This window comes from Mya arenaria, chromosome 15 (genome assembly GCF_026914265.1).
Source record: "Mya arenaria isolate MELC-2E11 chromosome 15, ASM2691426v1".
Lineage (NCBI taxonomy): Eukaryota > Metazoa > Mollusca > Bivalvia > Myida > Myidae > Mya > Mya arenaria.
The window spans coordinates 55,663,177-55,690,846 of record NC_069136.1 but is presented as its reverse complement, the minus strand read 5'-3'; the positions used below and the strand labels follow the sequence as shown (position 1 = coordinate 55,690,846).

General features: G+C 34.0%; 2 protein-coding genes and 1 long non-coding RNA gene across 7 annotated transcripts; 1 reads left to right on the top strand and 2 right to left on the bottom strand.

Annotated features, from left to right (window-relative positions):
* Nucleotides 1-442: 442 nt before the first annotated feature.
* On the top strand, nt 443-3,875 carry LOC128220202 (uncharacterized). Its single transcript, XR_008258729.1, has 4 exons — nt 443-567; nt 723-774; nt 1,127-1,230; nt 3,100-3,875. It is a non-coding gene; the product is annotated as an uncharacterized LOC128220202 (long non-coding RNA).
* Nucleotides 3,876-4,051: 176 nt separating this feature from the next.
* Nucleotides 4,052-11,161, bottom strand: LOC128220201 (monocarboxylate transporter 14-like). Of its 4 annotated transcripts, none has more exons than XM_052928483.1 (6): nt 11,100-11,159; nt 9,509-9,760; nt 8,852-8,995; nt 6,807-7,598; nt 6,310-6,360; nt 4,052-5,394 (listed from the first exon to the last, which is right to left on the bottom strand). In XM_052928483.1, exons 2-6 carry the CDS (start codon nt 9,705-9,707, stop codon nt 5,264-5,266), a joined length of 1,317 nt encoding a protein of 438 aa, XP_052784443.1. In that variant the 5' UTR covers nt 9,708-9,760; nt 11,100-11,159; the 3' UTR covers nt 4,052-5,263. The 4 variants fall into 4 exon arrangements, with proteins under 4 accessions (XP_052784443.1, XP_052784444.1, XP_052784445.1 ...); XM_052928484.1 differs by having other exon boundaries at nt 6,807-7,016; nt 11,100-11,145; XM_052928485.1 differs by having other exon boundaries at nt 6,807-6,968; nt 11,100-11,139.
* Nucleotides 11,162-14,984: 3,823 nt separating this feature from the next.
* On the bottom strand, nt 14,985-19,300 carry LOC128220101 (monocarboxylate transporter 12-like). Of its 2 annotated transcripts, none has more exons than XM_052928366.1 (7): nt 19,084-19,300; nt 18,413-18,491; nt 17,762-18,010; nt 17,117-17,260; nt 16,024-16,815; nt 15,609-15,659; nt 14,985-15,250 (listed from the first exon to the last, which is right to left on the bottom strand). In XM_052928366.1, exons 3-7 carry the CDS (start codon nt 17,958-17,960, stop codon nt 15,111-15,113), a joined length of 1,326 nt encoding a protein of 441 aa, XP_052784326.1. In that variant the 5' UTR covers nt 17,961-18,010; nt 18,413-18,491; nt 19,084-19,300; the 3' UTR covers nt 14,985-15,110. The 2 variants fall into 2 exon arrangements, with proteins under 2 accessions (XP_052784326.1, XP_052784325.1); XM_052928365.1 differs by having other exon boundaries at nt 17,762-17,965.
* Between the last annotated feature and the right edge of the window lie 8,370 nt (nt 19,301-27,670).

The following is a 27,670-nucleotide window of genomic DNA, read 5'->3' as shown; positions in this document are numbered from 1 at the left end:
TAAATGCTCGCTGCACATCCACATTTCTTTAAACTGATGAAACCTATTTAATGGAATGAGCAGTTTACTCAGGTAAACAACAAAATTAAACCTTCGTGATGAATGGTTCCTTGTTACAAAGTATGCGCTTTTTTAACACGCACAGCCCATTACATTCAGTCGTGCAGCTAGGAACATTTCAACAGTAATTTTCTGCCATTACGAACTGGTCCTAAAAATAAGTAGTATCTTTGTCAGTCGGGCCGCCGAGTAATTAAACACATGTGTATTGATGAGCATGCTGTTATCATATTGTTGAATGTTGATAAGATAGATAGACTGGCCATGAGGTTAACAAAATATTACTAAGGTATACTTGTATTGTAAACTAATTACAGGAGACAATTGAGACGCGAGATCATGAAGCCAGACTATGATCATATCAAACCTTTGGGAACTATCCCAGGAATATTCTTGACTGCTAGATGATAACGCGATATGCTAGATAAACACACACTGTGTACAACAACTATCAGAAGTAGGTCATTGTGCGTTGTATTCGAAGCAGACTATCATTGATTTATCAAGGTGGGTTGCTTTCAATTTCTTTTCGTCTAAGTTTGTTTAGAGTGTGTTGTATTAATTTAGATGACTTTGTGCATTTTTGGAAGTTTGTAAAGTGAAGTACAATGGGAGGGAAATGGTATGTTCATGATAACTGTTCACTATAATATTTATTCCAGGTATTCACCATGCTGTGTCGATCTTTTCTCGTTGGCGTATTCATTTTCACTGGTAAACATTTAAGTTTTTTGTTTGTATTTCATTTCGTCAAACAGGATTAAGTAAGTCTAGCAAGGATACATATATTACTATGTTTCGTAATTACAGGGATATATTTGCACATCAATCAAATTTCTATTATGTTGGGTTCATTTGATGGAATTATATTTATATATTTTATTACTTAAATGTGTTACAATTTGTAGATATATAACTAAGCCTTTATAATCTATTTTACAGTTCATCTAGTTTATCTGAAAAAAATAGCCATTGGAATGATCTATCTTTTAAAGCTATTGATATTCTGCAAAAGTCGTGAACTTTCATGATAACATCCATGACGTAATAATATTACTTGTTTCAGTTATGCAGTTGGCTCTAGGATATAGCGACGACGATGATCAAGACCACACAACGATGAACTGGAAAGAGTATTCTAGACAAGACTGGCACCCGCCGATGATGGCAGTGAGTAAACACTATTAGAACTTTAAGGGACATGTATATGTAAGAAGTTGCTGTTTTGAATTGTGCATGTACTTACAAAATGTTTTAAGTCTTTATGTATGAATATTCTATCATAATTGTTGACGAACATATTTTTTTCAAAATTGGACGAAAATGGCTTCTTCTGAAAAGCATCAGAAACGCAAAATTAAGCTTGTATTTTCAAAAGTTCTGTTCATAATATGCGTCTGTGTGTAGCGTTTTAGTTTTTAATTATTTAGCTTTGATAAATGGAAGAGGTTATATTTCCATTGCCAAAACGTTTGTTTTATCCAAATGCCGGATAACAATCTCCGATCAGAAATAGTACAGATAAAATTCAATTGTAGAATATTTTTGAAGAACTGTTAGTATATCAACTTAAGGTGAAGTTTTAAAAGTTTACACGTAAATGGTTTAACAAAAATGTTTGAGTGTATCGCTTAAATTATTATTTATCAAAAACTCCAAATATTCTGAAAACTGTCGAGAAAATTCAGGTCATTTTCCCCAATACTTATGTTTAAAACTACCGAAACAAGCTCAGTAGTAAAAAGTTTAAACATAAACCCGGCTTAATGGTACTGGGTATATGCCAAAGACATAGAACACAAAAAAAACACAAACAAGAAACATGGAAGAACAGCACCTAACTCAACAAACAGCACAATGCATACATACTATATAAAAAAAACTAGGTATGTTTATCAATACCGTAAACAACCACATATGATGTCAAAATATTAAACGTCGAATAGATTTTTAAAAATTCAAATTAATTTATCTTCCGGATTGAACACAAATTAAAGCTCATCAATCCACAGATATAGTAACTCTTGAGCATATTCAGTTACTGTCTTTTGCTACAGTGAGTTCCCTTTCTAAGTTATATTTCACTTCTCTTAATAATAAACGTTGAAGGAACTCTAATAAAGCGATAGTGTTTGCCCGCTGGGTAATTTCGCAAATATGTTCAATTAACCAGTAAAAGATTGCAAACCGCAGCTGTAAGCCTAGGAACCAATTGTTAAAGTGACACTCTTATTCAAAATCAATACGTACACATGTATAACAAACAAAAGTTTTGAGTGATACACCTTTAACGACTTACTAGATAATGCATTCAAAAAACTATTAATTTTGATAACAAGATTGTAACCATGTATTTCATAGCTGAAAACGCAAAAATATAAAATGATTGGTGAATGCTAAAATATTTCCAGTGATTTACTATCGTTGCATATGATAGATTACTGTGTTTCCTGCACCTTTCTTTCAAATGTATTTCGGTATCCTTCATAAGAACCATTGTTATTGACATTTATTTATCCTTTTTGGTATATTTACACAATTGTATTAATTGTGGTACATGTTAGTTGGGAGTAAGAGTACATGTTTAACTAATATTCCGTTTAGAGGCACAAGATTAATGCCTAACAGACACTAAAGTTATGTTCTTTTAAAAACCTTTATACATAATACGAAACTAATATTAATTAACCATACATAAAATCAATTAAGGGATTGATTACATTTCGTCCAAAAAGCATAGATTTGAATAGTCCAATGGATTAATTTGATCACCACTGAAAAAAAATCTCCTAGAAATAACCACAAGGAGCGATGCTTCGATACGCGTCATGGTAATTCGTGTATTAGTTACTTTTTGAGCTATGACAAAGTACAAACAGCGATATTCATTCTTCTAATAGGTAACATACATATAATGAAAGTTGCATTTAATTTTTCATTTTATTATAGGCAAGAAGGAATGCACAAATAATTGTTTGCTGAAAAATGTACAAACTAAATGTAACCTTTTCTGACTTATATTTTTTCCATCTTTTCCAGTCCAATGCAGCGAGTCATTCTAGTGACGTGATGTTTGTCTTCGCGTTGCTGGGTGTGGCTTTCGTGGGCCAATATATCTTGCCAGGTCAGCATGGTTGCTAAAACGATCGCAGCTTCTCGCCCGTTTCCGTATATAAATATGCCAAACGTGTTTTAATTGATATTCATAGTGCATATGACCTAGTATCTAAACAATTGCACAAGGCGTTACAGGCGATGTACTTTAAAATAATCGAAACTTATTAGGACAAACACCATTGCATATATAGCTACACGGATCGAAACATCAAATTATGTGATTCAGTTCGTTCCAATCATATCAAGGTTGAGCCAATTCAGGGAAATGAAAGCTAGGCCAATGACCGAACATATGGACCAGATGGAAAAATGGAATAGTGCTTACAGAAGGAACGTAACAGGTGGAACACGTCGCTCAGGAAAACATCTGAATGGATTGATGTCTATATTGTTAATATCATTCAATTATACAACGAAAACTACATGGACAAGCCGAAGTTAATTCATCTTTAGCATGATTTGGAAGATTACGTGTGTCTTGAAGTAAACGCACTTTACTGTCTCACTCGGAAAGTGGTTGATGCTTTTAACATTATCATTTTGTAAACAGCTATTTTGTCGTTCGATAATCGACATAATTGAAATTAACTTGTTTGAATTTTATCAAGTGTACTCACTTGTTTAACAAAGAGCGATTGCATCGATTTTAAATGTCTGCAGAGGAAATAGTTATAATAACAATAAAGCTGTTCACTGTATTCTCCCTTGTGTTATTTAATGTCCTTTTGGTATATCATAAATCTCGATAATTCTCGGCAATTATGACTATCGCAATTGATACTGGATGGCGAATATTGCTTTTAAGGTTTATATCAGGACAACCAATTGTTCCGAGGATTGCAAATGGTCTTTAACTCCAAGACAGACATAAGGCTAACAACATCAATAGTTTATTATTTCAGACAAAAAAGGACAAAACTCAAGAAGTATTAAAGCCAGAGTTAGGTGCCTTGATGAGTATATGCACATTGTCTGTGGCAATATTTATATCAATAAAGCTAAATCCCCACGTCGATTTTGTGACGTTATTTCAGATCGGTTTTCAATCCGACACAGGAATAAGAGTACATAGATGTTGTTACGAGCTTTGAATAGATACAAATAAATCATTCTACTGCAGTGAAAATAAAAAAAGTAAAATCACGTGATGTGCAATCGAGAAGAATTAAAAGATACATGAGAAGACACTTAAGTTACATAATCTTTAACATTCAATAACAACCCATTTTTGATGAAAAATAATAAAGATAACAGTTGTTTTGCAATGGAACTTCAAATACTTCCAGAATGATACTTTCTGATTTAATTCAGTCATCACAAAAGAGATGCTATGCGCCATATAATGCCATATAATATTCCGCACCTTTGTTGCAGTTTGTACGTGTAGTACGATTTATCGGAAAGCGTTAAGGCTCTCGAAAAACAACTAAACTAGATGACTTATATACAACAAATCTTAAAAAATATCAAATTTGACTTAATTTATATTCCACATTTGATCTGATAACATAACATATGAAACAACACTCGTAAAACGACAATTATAACCTTAGTTATATAAGATTATTGTTTAAGACGTTAAATGCCTGAGTAACCCTTTACTACATATACAAATTAGTAAGTGTTTTCATAATAACATTGTAACACAACACAAGCTACAAGCTAAGTAGTCGATAATTAAAAACTTATCCATGTTTAGATATACAAGCAAGGGCAAAAACGGCAATGAACTAATATGTACAAGTACAAATCATGAAATAACTAAATACTCGGGAATTATATTGATAACAGTATGAAAATATTTGTCTTTGATGTTGTGTGCCTCTCAATGGAAGTGTATCGGACTTTCTGTCTCTCAACAAGCTTATATGTTAACTGTGAAACTGCAATAACTCAAGGTTGAGGGAAGGTCAGGATCGTTACCATTTTCATATTAAATATACTAGAAACATCGGATAACTCGAGGTTTTAGGTCGGTCCCGGACGTCCTCGAGTTATCGAAGTTTATTTGTAGTTATATATTTGGCTGCTGGTCTAGTCACTGCAGATATAATTGTATTATTGGGATCAAATTCTTAAAAAATGTTCAATCCGCTGGTATGAAGGTCTGAATTTCTTCCATTTGTTCACAATTCGTGTTTTCTCGTTCTTCTTGAGGTTTTCTGATTAGGAACTTTGCCACCGTTGCTATTAAACTCCCAAATATCAATACTGCACCTGAAAACACAACGTAAACCTAGTGACACCACATCGGCGTCGGACATATCGTTACTCTTAGTAAAAACTCAAGAAAATGCAAACTAATGTTTGTACACAAACTATAAGAGGCACTACACGCGTGCATATGGCGGCCCATAACTACTGCCTCAATATTTATAATTCCCTTTGGTTTTTGCTCTTCGGCGCTCTACTTTGAGTTTTAGTTTTAATTGTATAATGTTGAAAGAGTGAGAACATTTCATTAAAACCGTTTCATAAACAATATGTGCATGGAGTTAAAACAAACGTCATCAGTTGAACATATATATTTAACATTGAAGTTTTAAGTTGACTTGATTGTTGGTCTCAAGACAGTTCCAAGGATAGAACTAGTAAAGGTATGCATTTTCAAAGCACACAATATTACGTCATAAGCCACTACAACTGGAACAATCTTAAGGCCCTTTTAACAGGGTCAAGGTCAGCATGCTGTGTTTGTTTGGATGAGATCTGAGAAATATTACCAAATTGAAGCATTGAGAGAGAGACTTTTAAAGGCAATTATCTAATGATTATCACGATAAATTATTTGTTGTATAATCAAGTAATCAAGCTTAAGTAAGATATTTAATATGCTTGAACGTTCACTATTTTTTGACAAATTGTGGAATGTTGAAGCTCGAACCTACAGCGTTGGGTGAGTCAAAGGCAAACTACTTTATTTCTATTACTTTTCATTATTTTTTGTTTCGAAGCCCAATATGTCGAAAATTCACTTAAATCGTCGATTTCTGCGAATGGTTAAAAGTCATAGTTCGTAATAAAGTATTTCTGAATATGGGAGATTCAGTTAAGCTAGGATAACTCGAAGAACAGGAAAAGAAGATGCCTGTAATTTTATAAGACAAAATAAGTAATAAAATGCATTCTTACCAGACATCATAAAGCTGTTTTCATAGGAGCCCGTTCTTTCAAGTAACATCGCTGCAATATTTATATGGAAAACTAAAGAAACAAGTCCCCAGTAGTCGAATGTTTAAACATAAGCCCCGTTTAATGGTACAGGGTCAACGCCAAAGACATAGAACACATGAACAATCACAAACCAGAAACATGGAACAATAACACAAAACTCCACAAACAACGCTCTGTATAAATTATATTGTATATAAGACTAGGGGTACCAATACTGAATAAATGGCTTTATTCTTTACAGAAAGCTGAGAAGTTGATTGTTATCAAAATTAAAATATAAAGCAAAAGCAAAATTAGTTTTGTCAAAGAAATCAATTAGTCAAAAGTCATATCAATCAGCATTTCTGTAAACAATGCAACAGTGTGTATCATATAAAGACTCTTGACCGATCCTATATATCCGAGATGTGTCGTTTGGTGCAAGTATGCGGTATTGGCTTGAACTAATAGATTACCTGCAATTGGTGGTCCAGTCACATATCCAAGGCCACTGAAGAAATTTACCAACCCATGTGCTTTAGATATCCTACCAAAGTCAACAAGACTCAGCGTCATAGGTGTGACTAAGGCACTCGGCAGCCCAGTAAAGATTCCTATTGCACCAGCAAAGGCATATTCTGCAAACGGAAGATGGTCAAAGGAGGCAAAAGACATCGTAATTATTCCTGCAATTCCAAGACAGCCTATGTGGACAACAAAATTATCTATATATACATTGTCAACAACGAACACTGCACCAAATCTTCCAACTGTGTTTGTTATACTGAATATTGTCATCATTACCGTGATATGGGACTCATCTAGTCCCTTTGTTATAACATAATTTGGTAAATGCATGAGGCAGACTGATAACATAAAATTCCAAGTTGTAGTGCTGATTAAGAAGCAAATAAATGGCAACGATTTAAAGGCATCCAAGTCTAATCCTCGTACACATACACATATTGTGGACTTCTCCTTTAGAGCAGTCTCTTCCAATGGGAGCGTTCGTTTCCTGGAATCAATTTCACTAGATGAAGGCTTACAAACTATGGCACAAACAAATATGTGTGCACTTAATCCGGAAGTGATCAAGAGTGTTCCTTTCAGGCCATATTCACGTAACAGCCACAAGGCCAATGGCGAAGCTATGAACATTGCAATTCCTATGACCACTTGACTCAACGCGAGCACAACGTTTCTATGCTTTTCAAAGTAATGCACCAGCACTAATGCTAATGGTACACTTGCAAGGGCGTTTCCAACACCTGAAAAAATTACTGAAGCTTTTACTTGGAACTCGCTCAATGTGGTGCAGTACGCGTGGATATAGTTTTGGGATAGCTCGCAGAATGTTATTGGAAATATTTGCATGAAATGCCAACTTGCATGACATGCCAACAACTCGAAATTTTGCTAATGCATAAGGTTAACTAAACTAATACTAATACCTGCTTTAAAACTCATAGAAAAGGGAATAATGGAGAATCTTCTAAGTAGTGCTTTTTATATTTTTAACCTGTGTACATTTAAAACACAACAAAGAATAATATAAACGTTTAAAAGGACAAAAAAGATGTACATATATTTCCTGACTCCCGATTACACTAAGGAAAATATCAGTAGGTTTATATTGCTCACAAATGCACTCCAGGGACTAAAGACGTACAACGATTGGTCTACCTCTAATTACACCAAGGAACAATATCAGTAGGCTTATATGGCCCACAAATGCACTCTAGTGACCCAAGATGTGCAACGAATGGCTTACCTCCGATTACACCCAGGAACAATATCAGAAGGTCTTTATTGCTCACAAATGCACCCTAAGAACCATAGACGTACAACGATTGGCTTACCTCCGATTACACCCAGGAACAATATCAGTAGGCTAATACTGGTCACAAATGCAACCTAAGCAACAAAGACGTACAACGATTGGCTTACCTCCGAATACACCCAGGAACAATATCAGTAGGCTTATATTGCTCACCTCCGATTACACCCAGGAACAATATCAGTAGGCTTATATTGCTCACAAATGCACCCTCAGTACTAAAGACGTACAACGAATGGCTTACCTCCAATTACACCCAGGAACAATATCAGAAGGATTATATTACTCACACATGCAACCCAGGCAACAAAGACGTACAACGATTGGCTTACCTCCGATTACACCCAGGAACAATATCAGTAAGTTTATATTGCTCACAAATGCACCCGAAGAACCATTGGCGTACAACGATTGGCTTACCTCCGACTTCACCCAGGAACAATATCAGTAGGGTTATATTGCTCACAAATGCACCCTATGAACCAAAGACATACAACGATTGGCTTACCTCCGATTACAACCAGGAACAATATCAGTAGGTCTATATTGCTCACAAATGCACACTAAGAACCATAGACGTACAACGATTGGCTTACCTCCGATTACACCCAGGAACAATATCAGTAGGCTTATATTGCTCACAAATGCACCCTCAGTACTAAAGACGTACAACGAACGGCTTACCTCCGATTACACCCAGGAACAATATCAGTAGGTTTATATTGCTCACAAATGCACTCGTAAGATATGCTGACATCAGGAATAGTCCACCGATCACCATTGTTAAGCGGCAAGAATACTTGTTTATGCAAATAGAAACCAGGGGTCCTAAATAACGCAAAAAAGAGAAATAATTAGCTACAATTTAAATATAATTTCTATCAACGTTGATGCCGTATGACGTTCACGTTTTATTACCTGTATACAGTCACCGATGAAGGCCAAGATTACCGATAGGTTGTAAATAAAAAGCTTGGTAGTTTGATCTTAATTATCATTTCTAATGTTTATTATCTTAATTATTACTAGTATTCTAATTATTCTTATTCTGATTCTTATTCTTCTTATTATTATTTTTAAAGTTTTCTAAATTCGTACAACAACAGATTGTTTAAAATCAAAATGAGTTGAAAGTGAGAGGTCATATCATTTCAATGAAACAGTTGAATAAACACAGGATTACAACGCGGAAGCAAAGCTGAACATATATAGTTACCTGTATTATTATAAGAATAAATCATTTATTATTTACGGTTATCATTTGGATATGGTTTTGTTGTAATCTGATTTAAATGGATCAAGGGCAATCAGTTAGTAACAACCAGATGTAATTAATATTACCCAGTAAACACATCAGCCCAGTGTTCAAGGCGCCAATAACTGACGTTTTTGCTGCGTCTTCTCGGTAATATTCCAGCATTTCAACATACAACACTCCAGATGTATACATGACTGTTGACAACGTCAGCATCCCGCCATAGACTGCTACAAGAGCTAGCCATGCCCATCCACCATCTACGTCACGCTTGTGAGACTTCATTGGTGACTTTGCGGACAGCGTCAATTCATCTGTTCATGTACTTCCAACGTTAGCTATCTGAGAAAAATAGAAGTGAACTTTTAGTGCTTTATTGAAAAAAAAGAAGATGCAATGTGTGCTATGAAAATTTGCTATAACATATTTAATAATAACGATTTGGTGAGTATCTGCAACATAACTCCACCCATGGTAATAGGAACAATCTTATCAACGAGTTTGTCGCCCGATCGATATATCGAAACAATTGTTCTTGGATGTTACGCGATATATTTAAGAACAAAAAGCTTGATTGGAGAGGTAACACTAGATTTATCTAAATCATTAAATTTAATCTTTACTCCAATTTGAAACACTCTTTAAGTAATCACTTAAAAGATATAGGTATATTTAAAAAAATTACATGTAGACATATATATATATTATGCTTAAAGTCTGCAAACAACTGGCTGTTATTTCAACTTTTTATTGAAATGTCTTACGTTGAATCCGCCATCTCTTTTCTACATTTAAACTGCCGTTTCCTTTAAAAATAACTGTTAATAATGAATTTCATCAATCGGTTGCATACTAAATAATTCATACGTATGTTCAAATGTACGTTTTTGACTGGCGATGGTTCGCAACAGACTAAAGTCAAAATACTTTTCGGTACTATAATTGTTTTTCCCTCTGCAATTTCGATATCACAGAGTAAAATAATGATTGTATAAGTGTTTTCAGATGCACAAACGGGAAAATTGTTCTGGTTTAAAAACATAATCGAGTACCTTTAAATGATTGTAAAAACTAGTATGTATTTGCGAAAGGTTGAAGATGAACATGTTTACAACAATGAATACATTCCATATGTTTTGTTACGACAAATAGCCGCTCGCTCTATACTACACTTTATCTATTCGATCTAGCGTTAAGGGCATACATTCCTAATATTGATGTAACAATATGAATTACAATGAAAAGATACCATAAACACACAATGGCTATATAGTATGTTTTGCTCTGGTCTCCTTTTCCCATTATTAACATGTTATAAAACTTGCTTGAATTGTTCCATGTATTTTCAAACACGATTACGTCAAACGGATGGTGCAGATTATCTTATAAATAAATATACATTGTATTCCGGATATGTATCTACATTCCGATTATATAGTTTGCATGCTTTCTGACGCTAGTACAAAACAATATCGATGAACAAAATATTAATCTGCCCTTATTTATCCTGAAAAACATTTAATTGACTTGGCATGGAGATCCAAATCCTTTGGTGATAAACTTTACTTAAACCTTATGGAAACATATATGAAGCAATACTAAACATTAAGTGTGCTGTATATGCATTAATAATAATGCTTTGTAGAAGATGATAACTACACGTATTTGTATACTTGCCAAGTATTCATATCCTATGATCGTTTATCCATTCTCACAGCTCTCTCTAACAAACTCAGTATCAAACTGAACATCTAATAAGATGTATAACGCGTATTCATCGTATAACACATAGCGTTGTAACCTTAATCCTTGACTTGAATGTCGATTAAATATTCATGTCACGTTCAAGGTTGAAACAGCTGAGAGTGGCCTGGATAGATTCAATTATTATGAATACTAATAGTAATACTTATATGTTTTATTTAGTTTGAAGTAATGAGTTGGAGAATGATTTTTTTTTTTAGTTAGCGTTAAAAGCAATAAATTTGTACGATAGCTCGTATTTATATACTTCGTAATTTAGTAATGTACATGCCATCAGTTTTTATCCCGAATGATTAATGTCATTATTTGTATAATGAATGGTTCCTTCAAAATGAAGATTGTTGATTTTTTTCATAATGATTTCAGGATTATGTAAATCTTAGGTCATGATTTAAATGGTTAGATATCGTCATTGTTAAATATATAAAATTTACATTCTTCAGTAATTTTCTATACAACAAATGAACATCTGATGCTGAAAATGTGATTTCGTGTATGTGTAAATCATTGATCATTTGTCTTAATAATTTTAATGAATGTACATTGTATAATCTGTGAAATTAACATTCTTTAGCACTTAACTCTGTACAAAAGGCGTATTCCTCTATGAATGTTTGATGCAAGATGAATATGGTTGATAATTGTGTTTCTCTATGATTGCTAGTATGTGTAAATAAATTATATTTTTTATATATGCCTGTCATATCCGTGTACATGTAATTTGTGTGGAAACTGAAGCAGGAGATACAAAATCTACATTCGCAAAATCCCATCCCCACTTGTAAAGGTAAGCGAATACAATGTTTTATATTGTGGAAAGGTATGATAGGTAAAAAACATAATGCGTACACACTGTGAGATATTAAACAATGTATGACAATTATACACAATCGTACACTTATAAGACTTTTATTATCATTGTGTACACATTGCACAGTATTCAGTATTTGCTGTTCGAATGATATAGACAGATGTAACGGAAAAGTGCCTTTAATTTAAAACGGAGATATATCATGTTCGCGTTTAAACCTCGATTAATAGCGGATAGGATATCCTCACTTTGTAAATATTGAATTATTACATGCACGTGAAATTCAAAAACAAATATGTATATCTTGACAAATACATATATCTTGATATGATAGCGTAACAATAAAATAGAGTATAGCATTTATTCCAAGCATTTGCTTTTTTGATACAATTGAATGTTAATAAGATCATATAGCTGAGAAGAATGGAATGAAATGAATACAGCTTTCTTCTTTCTTTATCGGTAGTCTTGGAAAATAGCAAGAACACATTGACACGCATACTATAAACTCTGAACAAGAACAGATTCAACTTTGAAGTGATGTACTTTCGGCGCTATTGTTATCATACCCTGGTATGTATTGTCGTTAGGGTCCATGACGTCATAAATGAAAACTGATTTTCCGGTAAACGAAGGTGAAATTATCACAAAGAATTTGTAGGGCTTGAAGCAATGCTGTCGTATTTACAACGTTTGGTTCATTAATGCCGTTTGACCAACCACAGACTATAGACATTTCAGCTATTTTTACAGTACACAATCCAGGCAACCAAACTCTATAGCTGCGCTGCTACTGTTGACACTACGACCATCTATCAATCCTGACGGCAATAACTCGGCTATTGTCCACTCTTTCACTTTTCATTTTCCCGTTCGCACTGCACCTTGCCTATCACTACTACATCATTTCATATTAGAAACATCATGTACACCCCCCCCCCTCCTGTTGCGGTAGGGCACGATCAGTAGAAGCTTTTCCTTGTCTCTCATTCCCATAGTTGAATAGCATCGGCCATTTGAAAAACCATGCTGTACTTCATGAACTTTTAATACAGGACAAACGAACTGTCCAAATATGTGTCAACACGTTCAATATACCGTAGACTCTTGGGGTGCAGCGTCCACACTGCAAACTTTTTGTACACAAGACCATAAAACAAGTGCAATTTAAATGAAAGTAAAAAATGGTGCATTGCACATTTTTAAGTGCCTTGTTTTGTTGTCGTGATGCGCCACAGCTTTTCCTTGTATATTATTATGGCATTTGAACTATCGGCACAGCAGGTACTTACCGCATTGTGTTTTTTCGCCAACGTGTGTGTTTCAAACAGGTGAGGGCAATAGCAATTGATAAAAATCTGCCATTTTAAATACTGAAAAACAGACTGTAAAATTAAACTAATAACCCATTTTCATAATCTTTTAAGTGCAAAATTAATTTGTTGGATATTCCAGTATTACTTTAATCATTCCATTTCATTGTAAATTTCATGCATGCATGAACTCTGTGAAGTAACATAGCAGTTGTCATTTGACCTGAACTCATGTTCAGTCATAAATCATCCATAAATTATTTATTTTTGTCAGATAATCACCACCACATTCATATATTGAATAACATTAATATTTAATGTCAGTTTGTACATTTTATTGTTTTATACCTGTAATCCATTAGGGTAAATTCTAACAGTTTGGTTGTTTATATTTCCGACTGCCGCCATCTTGATCTTTCTTAGAAAGGTCATTTGAGTCGAACGATGTCACATAGTTCTAAGATCATTCGACCAGAATTTTTGGTTGACCTTTGACTGATCAAAATCGGATTGGTCAAACTCATCGTTTGTTTTTGTGTCGAACGTTCTTTTTTGAAGCAGCCCAGCTCGAGCGCTCTTACAGTAAAGTCCAGGGTAAATTTCGGACATTTTTCGAATCAAAGACATCTAAATTTACACATTTTTCTCTTTAATATGAACTTTATAAATGGTAATGCTGAGAATCAATTCCAGTAAATCCCAGAGTATTTTGATCTCTATACAGTAGTTCTAATTTTAGCAATTTTATTAGAAAAGGAACTTTAGCTTTAACTTTCATCGTTCATGTGTAAACAGTGTATGCCGGTGGTGACTCATCATTTAATCTCGCACCATAGAGTTTTGGGTTTTCCGGAAAGTAACTGAATAAATCCGATTTTTTAGGAACTGCTAAGCTTCTTGATTTTCATTTGTCATTGTTGTTACTTAACACATCGAACAATTATTAGATTCAATCATTTGCAGCTAAAAGCTGTAAAAAGTGTTTTTAGTCTCGGGTTTTCTTCTTAAAGAGTTCAGTTAAACAACAGTCGAACACAAAAATGGTCTCTATAAGGCAGCACATATTAAATGACGTCGTTGGTAAATGGTAAACAGATCATATAAAACTGAACAACGTAAGATCAGTCTAATATCTTTGCACCAATACCAGAATTGCCGACATACACGTCAGACCAAGCATGTGTTACATTCGACCTTTTGAATTTAAAGGGAAATCGTTGGAATATTCGAACCATACTCGATTAGATTTTTCATTGATAGACACCTATTTGTATCTATTGACCGGGATATAACTTCGTTATTCAAATATGACACCATAGGATAATTGAGGAGACTCGGTGACCTCTCCCAAATTTGTTTCTATTTTAATAATATAAAGTGTTGTATTCTGCTTTCTTCTCAACAGTCATCTTATTACAGGGTGTTATTGAAACTTTCAGTAAGGCCTCACGAAAGGATGTCCGCCATCTAGTCGGCTAGTGATTTTGGGAAGACTCGGCAAGGCACGCAGTCGGGATATTGTAACCATATAGTTTTTAAAATACAATCGAAAACATCGTTAAAACATCAACAACTTAATTTAACGACGTAAAAGTTTATAAGTTTAACAGAGTCACTTATAATCATTCCGCTTTCAACCTTCTTTTTAAACATATTGCATCAACAATGCAAACGTTCCAGTGTTATTTTTATTTAACATTATAATATTATAAAAATAATTTCATTTAGAATTCAATATATATTTTAACATGATTGTAATAAAATCAGATCATTTCATTATGCTATGACATATTTTCTACATCAGTGCTGGATCTTTTCTAAAAATGTCTGAAATTCGTCGCCGCCGCTTTCAGCTTTCGTTTTCTTCCGCTCTTCTTGTTCCTTTCTTTGGCGTATTTTTGCAGCAACAGCCATAACGCTCCCGAATAATAATACTGCACCTGCACAATTGAGTGAACATTTTACCACTATAGCTTCTTTTATTTCCTCAAGTATCGTCTTTCAATGCAGTTATTACAACGAACATATCGTTTGAATTGTCACCTTATATATCTGTCTCGTATCTTGAATCATATATAGCAAATAACTAAAATAAATTGTTTTTAATAATTATAATTTGAATCTATGATGTTTTCCCGATTTAAACAGTTCGCGTTTTGGTTTTAAGTATTAATATAAAAAATACCAAAGAAAGACGATCTCCTGTGTTCTAAAACCATTAAAAATGAATTTTATAAAATACGTTTATATCGGAATAAATGTTGAATACCAATGCAGAAATAAAGCTACTATACTTACCAGACATCATAATGCTGTTCTCGTATGAACCAGTTCTTTCTAGCAGCAACGCTGTAATGGAAATTCTTGGATCTAGAATGCGTTCCATAGACTGCACAGTAAGCAATGTGTAAATATCTCAACATTGTCCCCGAAATAACTGTCCCTCTTTACTGTGATGAAGTAACATTGATTGTATTGTAGTTGAACACTTCCAGATCAAAGACGTTTTGTGCTTCCCTTTTTAATGGACTTAGGCCTGAGATTTATGCGTGCTGAATGAAAATTCAAATCAGGAGCTGTATCACAATATCATTTCAGGTGACTGTTTATTCTGACAGCGCTAAATGCATAATTTCCAACTAAAGTTTAGGAATTAAGGATGGAACAGTTTTAGAAACTAAAAACAAAATATAAGTAGCAATACAACACGTACCTGCTAATGGTGGACCGGACACGTATCCAATGCCACAAAAGAAATTAACCAGCCCGTGAGCAATTGATATCTTTTCAACATCAACGAGTGTGAGAGTTAGAGGAGTGAGCAGTGAGTTTGGCAAACCAGTTAATATTCCTATAGCAGCGACAAAGACAAATTCTGCCGACGGCAAGTGGTCATAAAGAGCAAAAGTCAGGGTAATTATGCCTGCTGTTGCCAGACAACAAATATGGACCACCATATTATCTAAATATTGGTGATCCACAATAAAAACTGCACTAAATCTCCCGATAGTATTGCTTATACTAAATATGGTCATCATTACAGTTACATCTGTTGAATCTAGTCCTTTTGTTATAACATAGTTCGGTAAATGTATGAGGCAAACCGACAACATGAAATTCCATGCTGCGGTGCTTATCAAAAATAAAATAAATGGTAATGATCTTAGAACTTGGAAATCTAGCAAGGCATACCAGTTACAATACTGATATGGCTTCACTGATGGCCTTTCTTTCCTTTTCAATAATTCTGTCTTTACTTTTGCTTCTTTCACTGAGGGTTGACATATCATGGCACAGACGCACAGGTGTGCACAAATTCCTGCAATCATCAAAAACGTTCCTCTCAAGCCATATGCTCGAAGTAACCACAAGGCTATTGGAGTGGCCAAAAACATGGCGACTCCTATGACAGCCTGACTTAAAGTTAAAACGATGTTCCTTCGTCTTTCAAAATAATACACCAGCACAACGGTAAATGTCACTCCTGTTAGTGCATTCCCTAATCCTAAAATATACATAACATGTTTAAAGATTTTCCTTGTTATAGCAGTTTCTATCTAATTACAAACTATTTACTTTGATGAAAAGAAATGAATACAAATTCGATCCAATTTCCTACAATATCTTATCAACAGCGACGGAGTAGTATTCTTTAAAATTGTCACGTAAGAACGCATAAGAAATATATTGTTTTCAAGGAGTATATATACATATTCAATGATCACGGACAAACAGCAATCAAATAACTATATTGATGACGAATCGTGGGAAAAATAAAGGAAAAATCGATCATATTACAAACTTACCTCCAACGATTCCAATACTGAGTATCAACAGGTTGATATTGCTAACAAACGCACTGGACACATATGCCAACATGAGACAAACTCCACCAGTAAACATTGTGACGCGGCAAGACAGCGTGTGAATGCATATGGAAACAAGAGGCCCTGAAAATAATATCCTGTTTAATTCAGTCCAGTAGGAAACGAGTATTCTCGATATTTCGGTAAAGGATATTAATTTACTAGGTATCACAACATTGACACACATAAAATAGCACTAAATCAGTCGCGTAGCTGCCTATACGCGAGAACGCGGCTAAATCCACATGATTGTGACGAAAAAAGAAAGAACAAAAGCCAAAAGTGCAGTACACGTACTTGACTACATGGTCCTGAAATTGTCCATTTTCCAGTACTAAATAAAGCACCTCAGAACGCCCAAAATGCACCATTTTTTATTTTCCGAGGGCTATGCCCCGCACCCCCTATCCTATTATGAATCCACATGAAGAATGGGCTAGCTACGCCCCTGTAGATGTATCAATAATAAAATTCTTTACGCCCTATTTTATATATTATAAATTATTTGAACAGATAACCTTATATACGAACTACCTTCCATTTAGGTGACGATTTTTAAGTCATTTTAAATAACATAATATTTACCTAGCAAACCTAGTAGTCCTGAATTCAGGGATCCAATTATCGACGTTTTTGCGGCATCGTCTCGGTAATAATCTAGCATTTCAACATACAACACTCCTGCTGTGTACATCGCTGTCGACAGGAGCAGTATCCCGCTGTAAACGGCTGCAAGAACAACCCATGCCCATCCTCCGTCTATGTCACGCTTTCGTGACGTCATAATTGCTGTAGTAAAATGACGTAATTTCCTCTTTTATGTCATTGTTGCACCTAGCATGAACAAATAATAAAATCAATTTTCAAATAATATGAAGAATATATCACAAACTTAGAAACACTGTTAATATCCTTTGTTATATTAAGGTTCATTTTTATTTGAGTAACAAGATGTCATGGTTTGAGTTTGTGATACAATTTAAATTTATGAAGGCAATATTCCCATGAGAATAATTCAAAATATAGTTTAATAGAAGTAAATAAAATGAGCAAATGATCAAATATAGCGGAACATCCAACCATGTTATCTCGGAAATTATTTCATGATGTCAGCAGCATACAGGAATACACACGACATATTTGCCATCCGGCAATTGTAAAACCTTAACCTCAATGTTGTTCAATACATATCTGAAATTGAATTAACATTTTAAATACTGTTTTTTGGTTACGTACCAGATTCAATCATTTACAGCTATAAGTATACGTTTGTGATCTGGCCGTTTACTATTTCTTTCGCTAACACCAAATGTTACTGAAACACACACAAAAACATTTAACAATATACACATGTGCAATTCGGACAGCGTCATATGAGTTAAAACAACAATCACTTCCAATGTCAAAACTACGGCAAGATATAAACATTTTAACATGAGTTCTTTTAAATCCATAATTATTCTGCAACATAAATGCAAGCCTTACTCTTATTTGATATTGGTTCAAATAACGCTCTTAATACAAACGAAACGAACATAGGTTTATTCATCGACCTTTGTACCAAGTACAAGGAAGGAATATAGAAATCTTTATTTTCTATGTTTTGCATTGAGTGTTATATATCCCTTCCTGCTTTCAAATTCTGTTCGTACAATTAACGTTAATATTATTTTAATTTATACACTTTTCACAAACAGAATACATTTTAACTTAAATTCCGTCATGCATATTCTACTTTCATATCAATACATATTCAACAAATTGTTGAATTATAAGACACAATCAACATTTTGCATTAAGTATCTAATTCACATTGCAACAATTTACAACATGTAAAGGTTTCGCTTTTCTACCAGAACCAATAAGATACATTTGTGAATTGCTTCATTGTCTGTAAAGTCACTTACCATACAAATGATAGTCCGTTCCGATACTAACCACTGAGCTAATGCACACAGCTAATGGGTAAATACGTTTATCACTTATTAAATGCCTCTGTTCCTAATTACTGACCAGGTCACAGATAAGAGTAATCAACATCGTATGCACTGGCTAGTCTATTTGTTTATTTTTATGAATAACACTTACAGGTTGAATGAGCCTCGCGAACGCCTTTTATTTCCTTATTACATGATAGCGGAAGTATGTATTTAATGTAAGATATAATTTAAGTGTGTTTTTCCATATCCCGTAAACAATTAGCAGCAGCATTTACACTTTGACAAATGTTAATAAGTGACCATTTCCGTTGGAATATATGAAACATAGGCAAACACGCTCAGACGCTTGTGTGGTTTATAGGCTATGTATAACCAATTCAGAGTTGTAACGGCTCTTTGATATTTCCTTTGTCATATTTATATTTTTAATATTGTTTTGTTATTTCGCCAACCTTCTTATATATCATGGAATGACATATCGTTCAAGAATATGGTATATCTGATTCCTTAAATATATAGCTGTTCGGCCTTTCGTTATTGTGTCAAAGTTAGAATAAGCAAATAGGGTAGAGTGAGGACGTAATGTGTAAATTCTTACGTCTTCAGAATGGCGGAACGAGCGAACCAAGCAAGTTTGTTTTAGGCATTTAAATGCTACACTATATGTTAATGATTTAGATTATAACGTGTTTTTATTGCAGCTTGCGAATCAAATAATGACATTTTTGCAATTAAAATCTAAACTAAACTAAATCTCTTAACGATTAGACAGTATACTCATAGGCTGCATATTTGTTTTTTTATCAAAGTCAGTTATAGTAATTTGAATTAAAATGCGTGTTTTAATGAACGTTGAACATAGTTTCTATTCCACTGTTTTCCTCTGATTTGTGTTATTGTGTATGTATACATATATTTATCTCTTTCTGTTTACCTTAATATGCATCATGTTGTTGCTGGCGTCACTTGCTCGCTCTTTCAACTACACATGATCGATGAAAATGGGGTATTTTCGCTACGAGCGTGCCTACACAGATACATGAGCTGTAAATGCATGTACCTATAAGAGTTATTGTCAATATATATATATATAACTTTTTTACAATCAAATGTCTACTTAATTCTGTTGAAATATTAAAATCGTATCACCTTATATATTTGATTCAAATGCAACGACCATATATAGTTATAGCCTTCAGATTGCTAAATAAATCGAGTCATATCAACAGTGCTGATTTATCTAAGGAGGTTACAGCCATACATAGACAACTATATGTCAAAGTGCACCTAAATCAGGTTAATAAATTCTAAGCTGTCATATAGTAGTAGTTGATGTGGACTTACTGATATATATTATGCTACAAACAAACCGAATGGGAAACTATTTAAATGGATACAATGAAAATAAAATTAACTTTATTAACAACCTTGCAGAGCTTATCTCATTACAAATATGTTTATATATTTATCACAGTTATAAGACATTTGATGCATTTATTATTAGCAAATTAATAGATCTGTATAACAAGTACATTAACTTCCATACTACTGTTACCGTGACATGAATTGACCACAACTAGATAAACATGCATGAGGAAACAGACAATTAATTAACCGACGTGCATATAAATACTGACATATTTTATTGTTTACAAATGCATAATGGCAATACTCACACTGTTGAATTAATAGCAAAATAACTTTATATCATTGGACTTTTACAGTCTAATGAAACACTTCGACCAAATACAAACATAAATACCAGTATTGGTTGAAGGCAGTTATGAGCTCTTAACGATATCATTATTATTACAGTTATTTAATTACTTTACATTTACATTTGTTAATTTATTCTTTAAGGTCCTCATTCCAAAGTAGTGCCTCCCAAGAACCCCAGTGTTAATGTTAATTCGCCCCTGATTAGTGTTTGTTAACTTAGATTTGGTAAACTGTTCAATGTATTTATTCATCACTGAATTAATGGAATTAACATTGTGGTAACTCGTGTGATGGAGAATTATATGTTATTGTACATTAAGCGTTTTAGAAATAATCCATATACAATCAGTTGCAATATTTCATGAAAACATGTATTGCTGGTTTTACGGGAAACTATTTGAATGTTAAGTATTCTTTGTTGTCGGTAGTACGTGCAAAAGAACATACAAAAAGTGCGTGAAATCTGACGACACTAAAAATATTTCGGTAGAGTTTTGTCTGGTTCTGAGACGTTACATTGGGTGGTATATTGGTTTATATCGCAACTAAAGGACATTGTTTGTGAAAGCTTTTACATCTATGCTACGATCGGTCAATTAGATATGTAAAACATATAACATATCATCATCGAACGGAAAATTTACATGAACGAAACACCCAGTAAACTAGGAGAAGGAATCACCCGATTTACAAAATTATACATCTATTGATCGATTCATTTATACGCAAAATAGTATGTTAATGGTATAGAACAAATACCAGATAAATAAGCACGATATACATATGTTAGCCAAGCAATCAGACATACAGTTATCAGAAAAGCGAGTCATTGGACTTTAATCTTATCTTATCTCGTCTGCTGAACACTTTGTGGTAGTAGCCGAATTATATTAAAAATGGCGAACGAAAGATGTTGTTATTTTCGTTCATAAAAATAATAGTTTTAATCGTTTAAGTAAAATGTTCCAATGCAACTAGCGGGTATGTTCATAAACACATAGACCCTTTTGAGAGCATAATTGGGAATGTCAGGCTAAACATAATATGACATGACAAAATGTATACAGGAAGTTGGGAGGAAACGAAACAAGTGTTTGCTCAGCAACAAAAGATCACGGAACTAGAAAGACTGGTCAAGGCACTAGAAATAAAGCACATGCACAACATTCTTCTGTTATTTAACGACTCTCGTAACTAAAGAAAGGCTTAAAATTAAATAATGCGCGAGCCGATTTCGTTGAATAATGGTTTGTTGTATCCTAAGTGTTTTTCTCGGTTTGTCGTGCACAATATTCAAGCTTGGGTATAAATGAATATTTGTAATATCCATAAAGAACCTAGCACATTACCTAGTCTTCCTACTCTATCAACTCTGGCGTACCACAGTACTCCCATTATTTTCGATCTTCTTTTGCATTTCTACATTAACGATACCGTCGCCGATATCAAAACAACAAATATTTGCTAAATACATCAGTTAAAATATAAATGTGGACGATCCCGTTCTAAACAACAATTTGTCCATTTTTAACGATGGTCTTTGCCTTGGTTTGTATCATTTAATCATGCCATTACAGAGCCGATGTTCTACCAGCAAAAACGCAGCAGGCAAGACCATCGTCATGGATCAAGTAACAGTGAGTCAATAAAAACGCACAAACTCATAGGTCCTTCCCTTACGAAGTACGTCAAAGGTACAGCGAATTTGAATCCTTCGATATTTGGAACTTCATTTATCCTCAAGTATCGAACGCTTTTACCTATCATTCATTAGGCCGCTTCTTGAATACAGTGATGTGACATGAGATGAATAATTCAATAACCTCAATGATGACATCGTGTTCGTCAAAATGAGGCTGTAAAAATATAAACAGGGGCAACAAATTGATCCACTTTGCAAAGAACTCTTTGACTGAATGAAGACGCCATTGTAAACTCCAAATTTTCTACGAGATGAAGAATTACCTATGCCACCAACATTGCTCTTTGGCCTACTTGCTTCATTTCGGTTACGATGCTCCAACAGCTCATAATAGCACCCAATCCTACGGTCCCGTCCTCAAACACCTTACCATTCGGGAATGGAACAAACATCCTCTCAGTGGACGGACTGTCCTCACACTCCCAAGTTTAAAAAAAAAACTTTAAACCTGATCAGTGCCATGCCCAACGCATCTCTTTAAATTTCGGTTTGAGTCTGAGAATGAGTCTGATGCATAACCACGCCTTTGACTTTGATGTAACTTTCTGTAATTTTAACTTAATCGCCTCATTTCTTAAATAATAAGCACTCTATATCGGTGGGGCAACCGAAGCACAGACTCACTATATTATCTAGTGACAACGAACACGTCTTTTCCTGTCTGCTCAGCCCTGTTTAACAACAACCTGCTGGACGGCAACGAGCATTTCTCTTCGGAAGAAAACAAACTTCTTTTCAAAATAGTCCAGAAATTAACTGCTGCAACTTGACTTGTAGATTTATTACAGACTCCATGTCAACAAATCAACATCACCTCCGCTTTTTTGATATTTAAAATGTTTTTTTTTTTTCAATTCAGCATTGTATATACTTTTTTTACTCATATTAAAATAAAAAGGCAAAATATGAATCTCTAACTCCTGATTGTTAATCGCTGATTATTCACGAATTATCGACTGGAAATGGTCGAATAGCTATCTGACGAATGTACGAATAATTAAGGAATGAATTGCGGGGTTGATGTCATTATCTGTCACTATCCGCAGGACTCCACGCGTACTTTTACCAGCCCAATTGCGTTCATATACCTGATAATGACATCAACCCCGCAAGTCATTCCTTATATTTGCACCAATAGTTCACTATTTCATTCATGAATTATTAAAAAATATTTCATTTCATTTAAGAAAACCTTTCAGTAATCCTTTCTTACCCATTCTGAAAACAGAACCACCCGACTGTTACCGGAAACTTTTTTTTTCAAATGACGTCACAAGAACGCGGGAAAAAATCAACCACTAGAATGTACTTTTAAACGTAAAAATTGAAACACTTTCGGTAACAATACATTTAAAAAATAATAAATTAATACTTACTAAAATGTTGATTTATATTTTACGGGACCTGCTGACACAATACGAACAATAACAAGATCAATAGTTTTCATGTATATTGTTATGCGATGAATTGCGATCCGAACATATCCGAAGATGTTGCGTTCATCGATTGACGAACGCAATTTCCGAAAGGCAGTTTATTGAAGGTATGGAAGTTGAGGTGTAAAACTTAGTTATTTAACACAGTTTTTGTCACGAAGATACATATGTGCACATGATTTAAAATACTATTTCTGTTTGATTTCTTTACATTTGTACATTTAACCATAAAGAGGACAAGATCTGAATCCCAAACTACAAACTGGTTGGTAGTTGAATATTCGTGAATAACCAACTGGCGATATTTGATTAACCTACTGTTGAATTGACGTTAAAAAGTGATTTTAAACAATGTTTGTCACGACGATACATATGTGTACATTAACAATAATCTTTCAGGGTCTGATTTTTTAGCATGTGTACCGTTTAGTCATACAACAAGACAAAATCTGAATCCCCAACTACAAACTGGTTGGTAGTTGTATATTCGCAAATACCCAACTGGAAATATTCGAAAATCAAACTGGCGAATGTAGAAAAACATACTCAATTAAGACAGTGTTTCTACATGCATAAAATACAATGGGGATATGTGTACCTTTTGTCCATGATAAAACAAGTGGTTGGTTGTTGGATATTCGCGAATAAACAACTGGAAGTGTTCGAGTATCTTAATAGCATCATTAACATCTAAATATGATTATTCAAATCACCAACTGCCAACTAGCAGGAAATAAAATATTCGAATCCCCAACTGGCAACTTGCAGGTTATTGAATATATGAATTCCCAACTGGCAACTAGCAGGTAGTTGCATATTCAAACTCCCATAATTTTTAATTGTAACATGCGATTTCATTGAAAGAAAAGTTGTCGCCTATGCATGATGTATATTTATATAAACGATATTGTTTCAGTCAATTTTATGAAGTGTAATGTAAAATGTACCGTGGTTAACGATGATTTGACCACATGTGATAATTCATTTCTCTCATGGACGGTTAAAATTCTATGTTTAACAACACGTTTAAATACAGTTATAGCAACAACCTACAAAATAATGTGATTTATCATGTTTGTCTTATGTCTACGAATTTTGTGTCCGGAAGAAAATATTTTTATTATGGGTAGCTAATCCGGAATCAATCTTTAAAACTATATTGAGATAAGCTTGATTTAAATAAGATGTTTTTGCAAGGCCATGTGAGTTAAGTGCCGATAAGAAACAACTGTTAAAAGAATCTTATTGATTAAATATGCCGTATAAGAAACAAATTCATCTCAAAGGGCTTACTCTCACTATTTGTTAAAAAACAAAGTTATCGAGGGAAAACAGGACCAGTATGAAGATATAAGTCAATATAGATGCTTTGTGTGACAGCACAAATCACAAATTGAATCTTTCACAAATTTATTGAATAAGCGAGATTGAATTTCTTAAACGAATTGTGAAAAAAATGTGTACGACCAAAGAGGTTATGAACATGTTTTCAAAAGTTGCCGTTTATGTCTTTTGTGTTTCATACATTTAGACGCATGTTTGCCTATTGATATATTGTCCCGTTATTCATTATAAATGGGATAACTTGGTTTGATTAAGACTCTTAATCGACAGCAATGAGTCGATTCGACGTCCCTTACACTTACCTAACCTCTGTTCTATTTTCAAGAATCACGTTCGAAACATCCTTTTTCCTTACCATTTCTGTAAGGCCAAGGATGGCGTTATTGAAATACGCCTCATTTAAAAGTTTTGGGTTAATCTGAAACAGACAACATCAGCGGAGGAACTGAATGTTTTTTGAGGAGTGTGATACACTTAGAATGTATGGGAGGCGCTGTCATAACACAAAACTGACCTAAATTAGTAATCTGACGCTAAGCAAAATAACTCAAAATGCCTTAAGGTCACTATTGTTTCAATCATATTACATCATTATTAATTGGCAACTTAATATTTGTTTATACATATTTAGTTTAGGAGAAAGGACGAATGTTACAGCTCTTCTTTAACTGTTAAGTCTTTTTGCAGTATAAAACTTATCGTTGGCATTTGGCGGTTACGTAATGGTATATTTTAACTGATGTGGAAAGATTGTACAACCTCTTCCGACGAGGGAACACTGACACTCCACAGTTAAATGCTTTTTATTATTCAATTCCATGAATGAGTATAGCATAAAGGATCTTTTAAATTATTGTTTTACTTCAAACTGTCAACAAGTACGTAAGATATAACTTTTGCGTGAACACGTTTTCAGTAATGCTCAGTTTAATTCGAACAAATCGTCTTTGTCCAATAATGATAATATAGAACTAGAAATATTTCCTCAGACTAAAAAATACAATAATTTCGTGTCTTTATTGATCATTTTATCCATAAACCACTCGTGCAAACGAGAGTGGTTTAAAATGATATGGTTTTCAAAAAGGTTATACCATTGATACCTATAATTCGGCTCAATTCGTTACATTATCGAAACATATGAACATCCCCTGAACTTGTATTTTTCATTTCGAACATTGTTAACAAAGGAATATCATTAAAGCAATATCAACGTTGCAGTTGAATAACGATTAGCGTTTTGGGCATAGTAACTTTGTTTTAAAACGATTCGCCATTGTTCTATAACGATTCGTCATTGATGGATAACGATTTGCCATTGTTGCATAACGATTCGCCATTGTTGCATAACGATTTGCCATTGTTGCATAACGATTCGCCATTGATGCATAACAATATGCCATTGTTACATTACGATTCGCCATTGCTGCATAACGATTCGCCATTGTTGCATAACGCAATTGTTGCATTACGATTCGCCATTGTTGCATAACGAGTCGCAATTGTTGCATTACGATATGCCATTGTTGCATAACGATTCGTCATTGTTGCATAACGATTTGCAATTGTTGCATTATGATTCGCCATTTTTGCATAACGATTCGCCATTGTTGCATAACGATTTGCAATTGCTGCATTACGATTCGCCATTGTGGCATAACGAGTCGCCATTGTTGCATAACGATTCGCCATTGTTGAATAACGATTTTCCATCGTTGCATTTCGATTCGTTACAGTCGCAAAACGAGTCCTTATAGAAGTAAACGAGTTGCAACAGTTGTATAACGACTGGTTACAGCATCATAACTAATCGCAGCAGCTGCATAACGATCCATCCAGTAATTGTACGTTTTGTCACATTTAAATCACGATTCGCATCACATATACCAATCATATAATATTGTGAAAAATCATGTAGTGATTAACATTCCATTTAAATGCCGAATCAATTATTATAATGAAGTTAATAGTTTACTACAAAAATCTTCTTTAATGAAAAAAAAATCTGCCAATTTGAGAAAATATATTTTTGAATCCTCACTGTTTGTGAGAAAATATTTAATAATAGACAAATCATGCGGGTTGTATAATCTAGCACCTTTGTGGGTCTCTGCCCGTTTGTGAGTTCTATTATATATACATATATTACTGTTGTCTTTTAAAGATTTTAGGTATGACAAATCTGATCATATTGTACAACACCAGAGCCTTATTTATAGTTCATGGCCATTTAATACAAACACATTAAGTGCAATTGATGAACAATTGTCAAGGCTTGTATTTTCAATATCAGAGAAGCAGCTACATGCATTTAAAATTTAGTAACTTGAAATCATGAAATATCCAATATTAC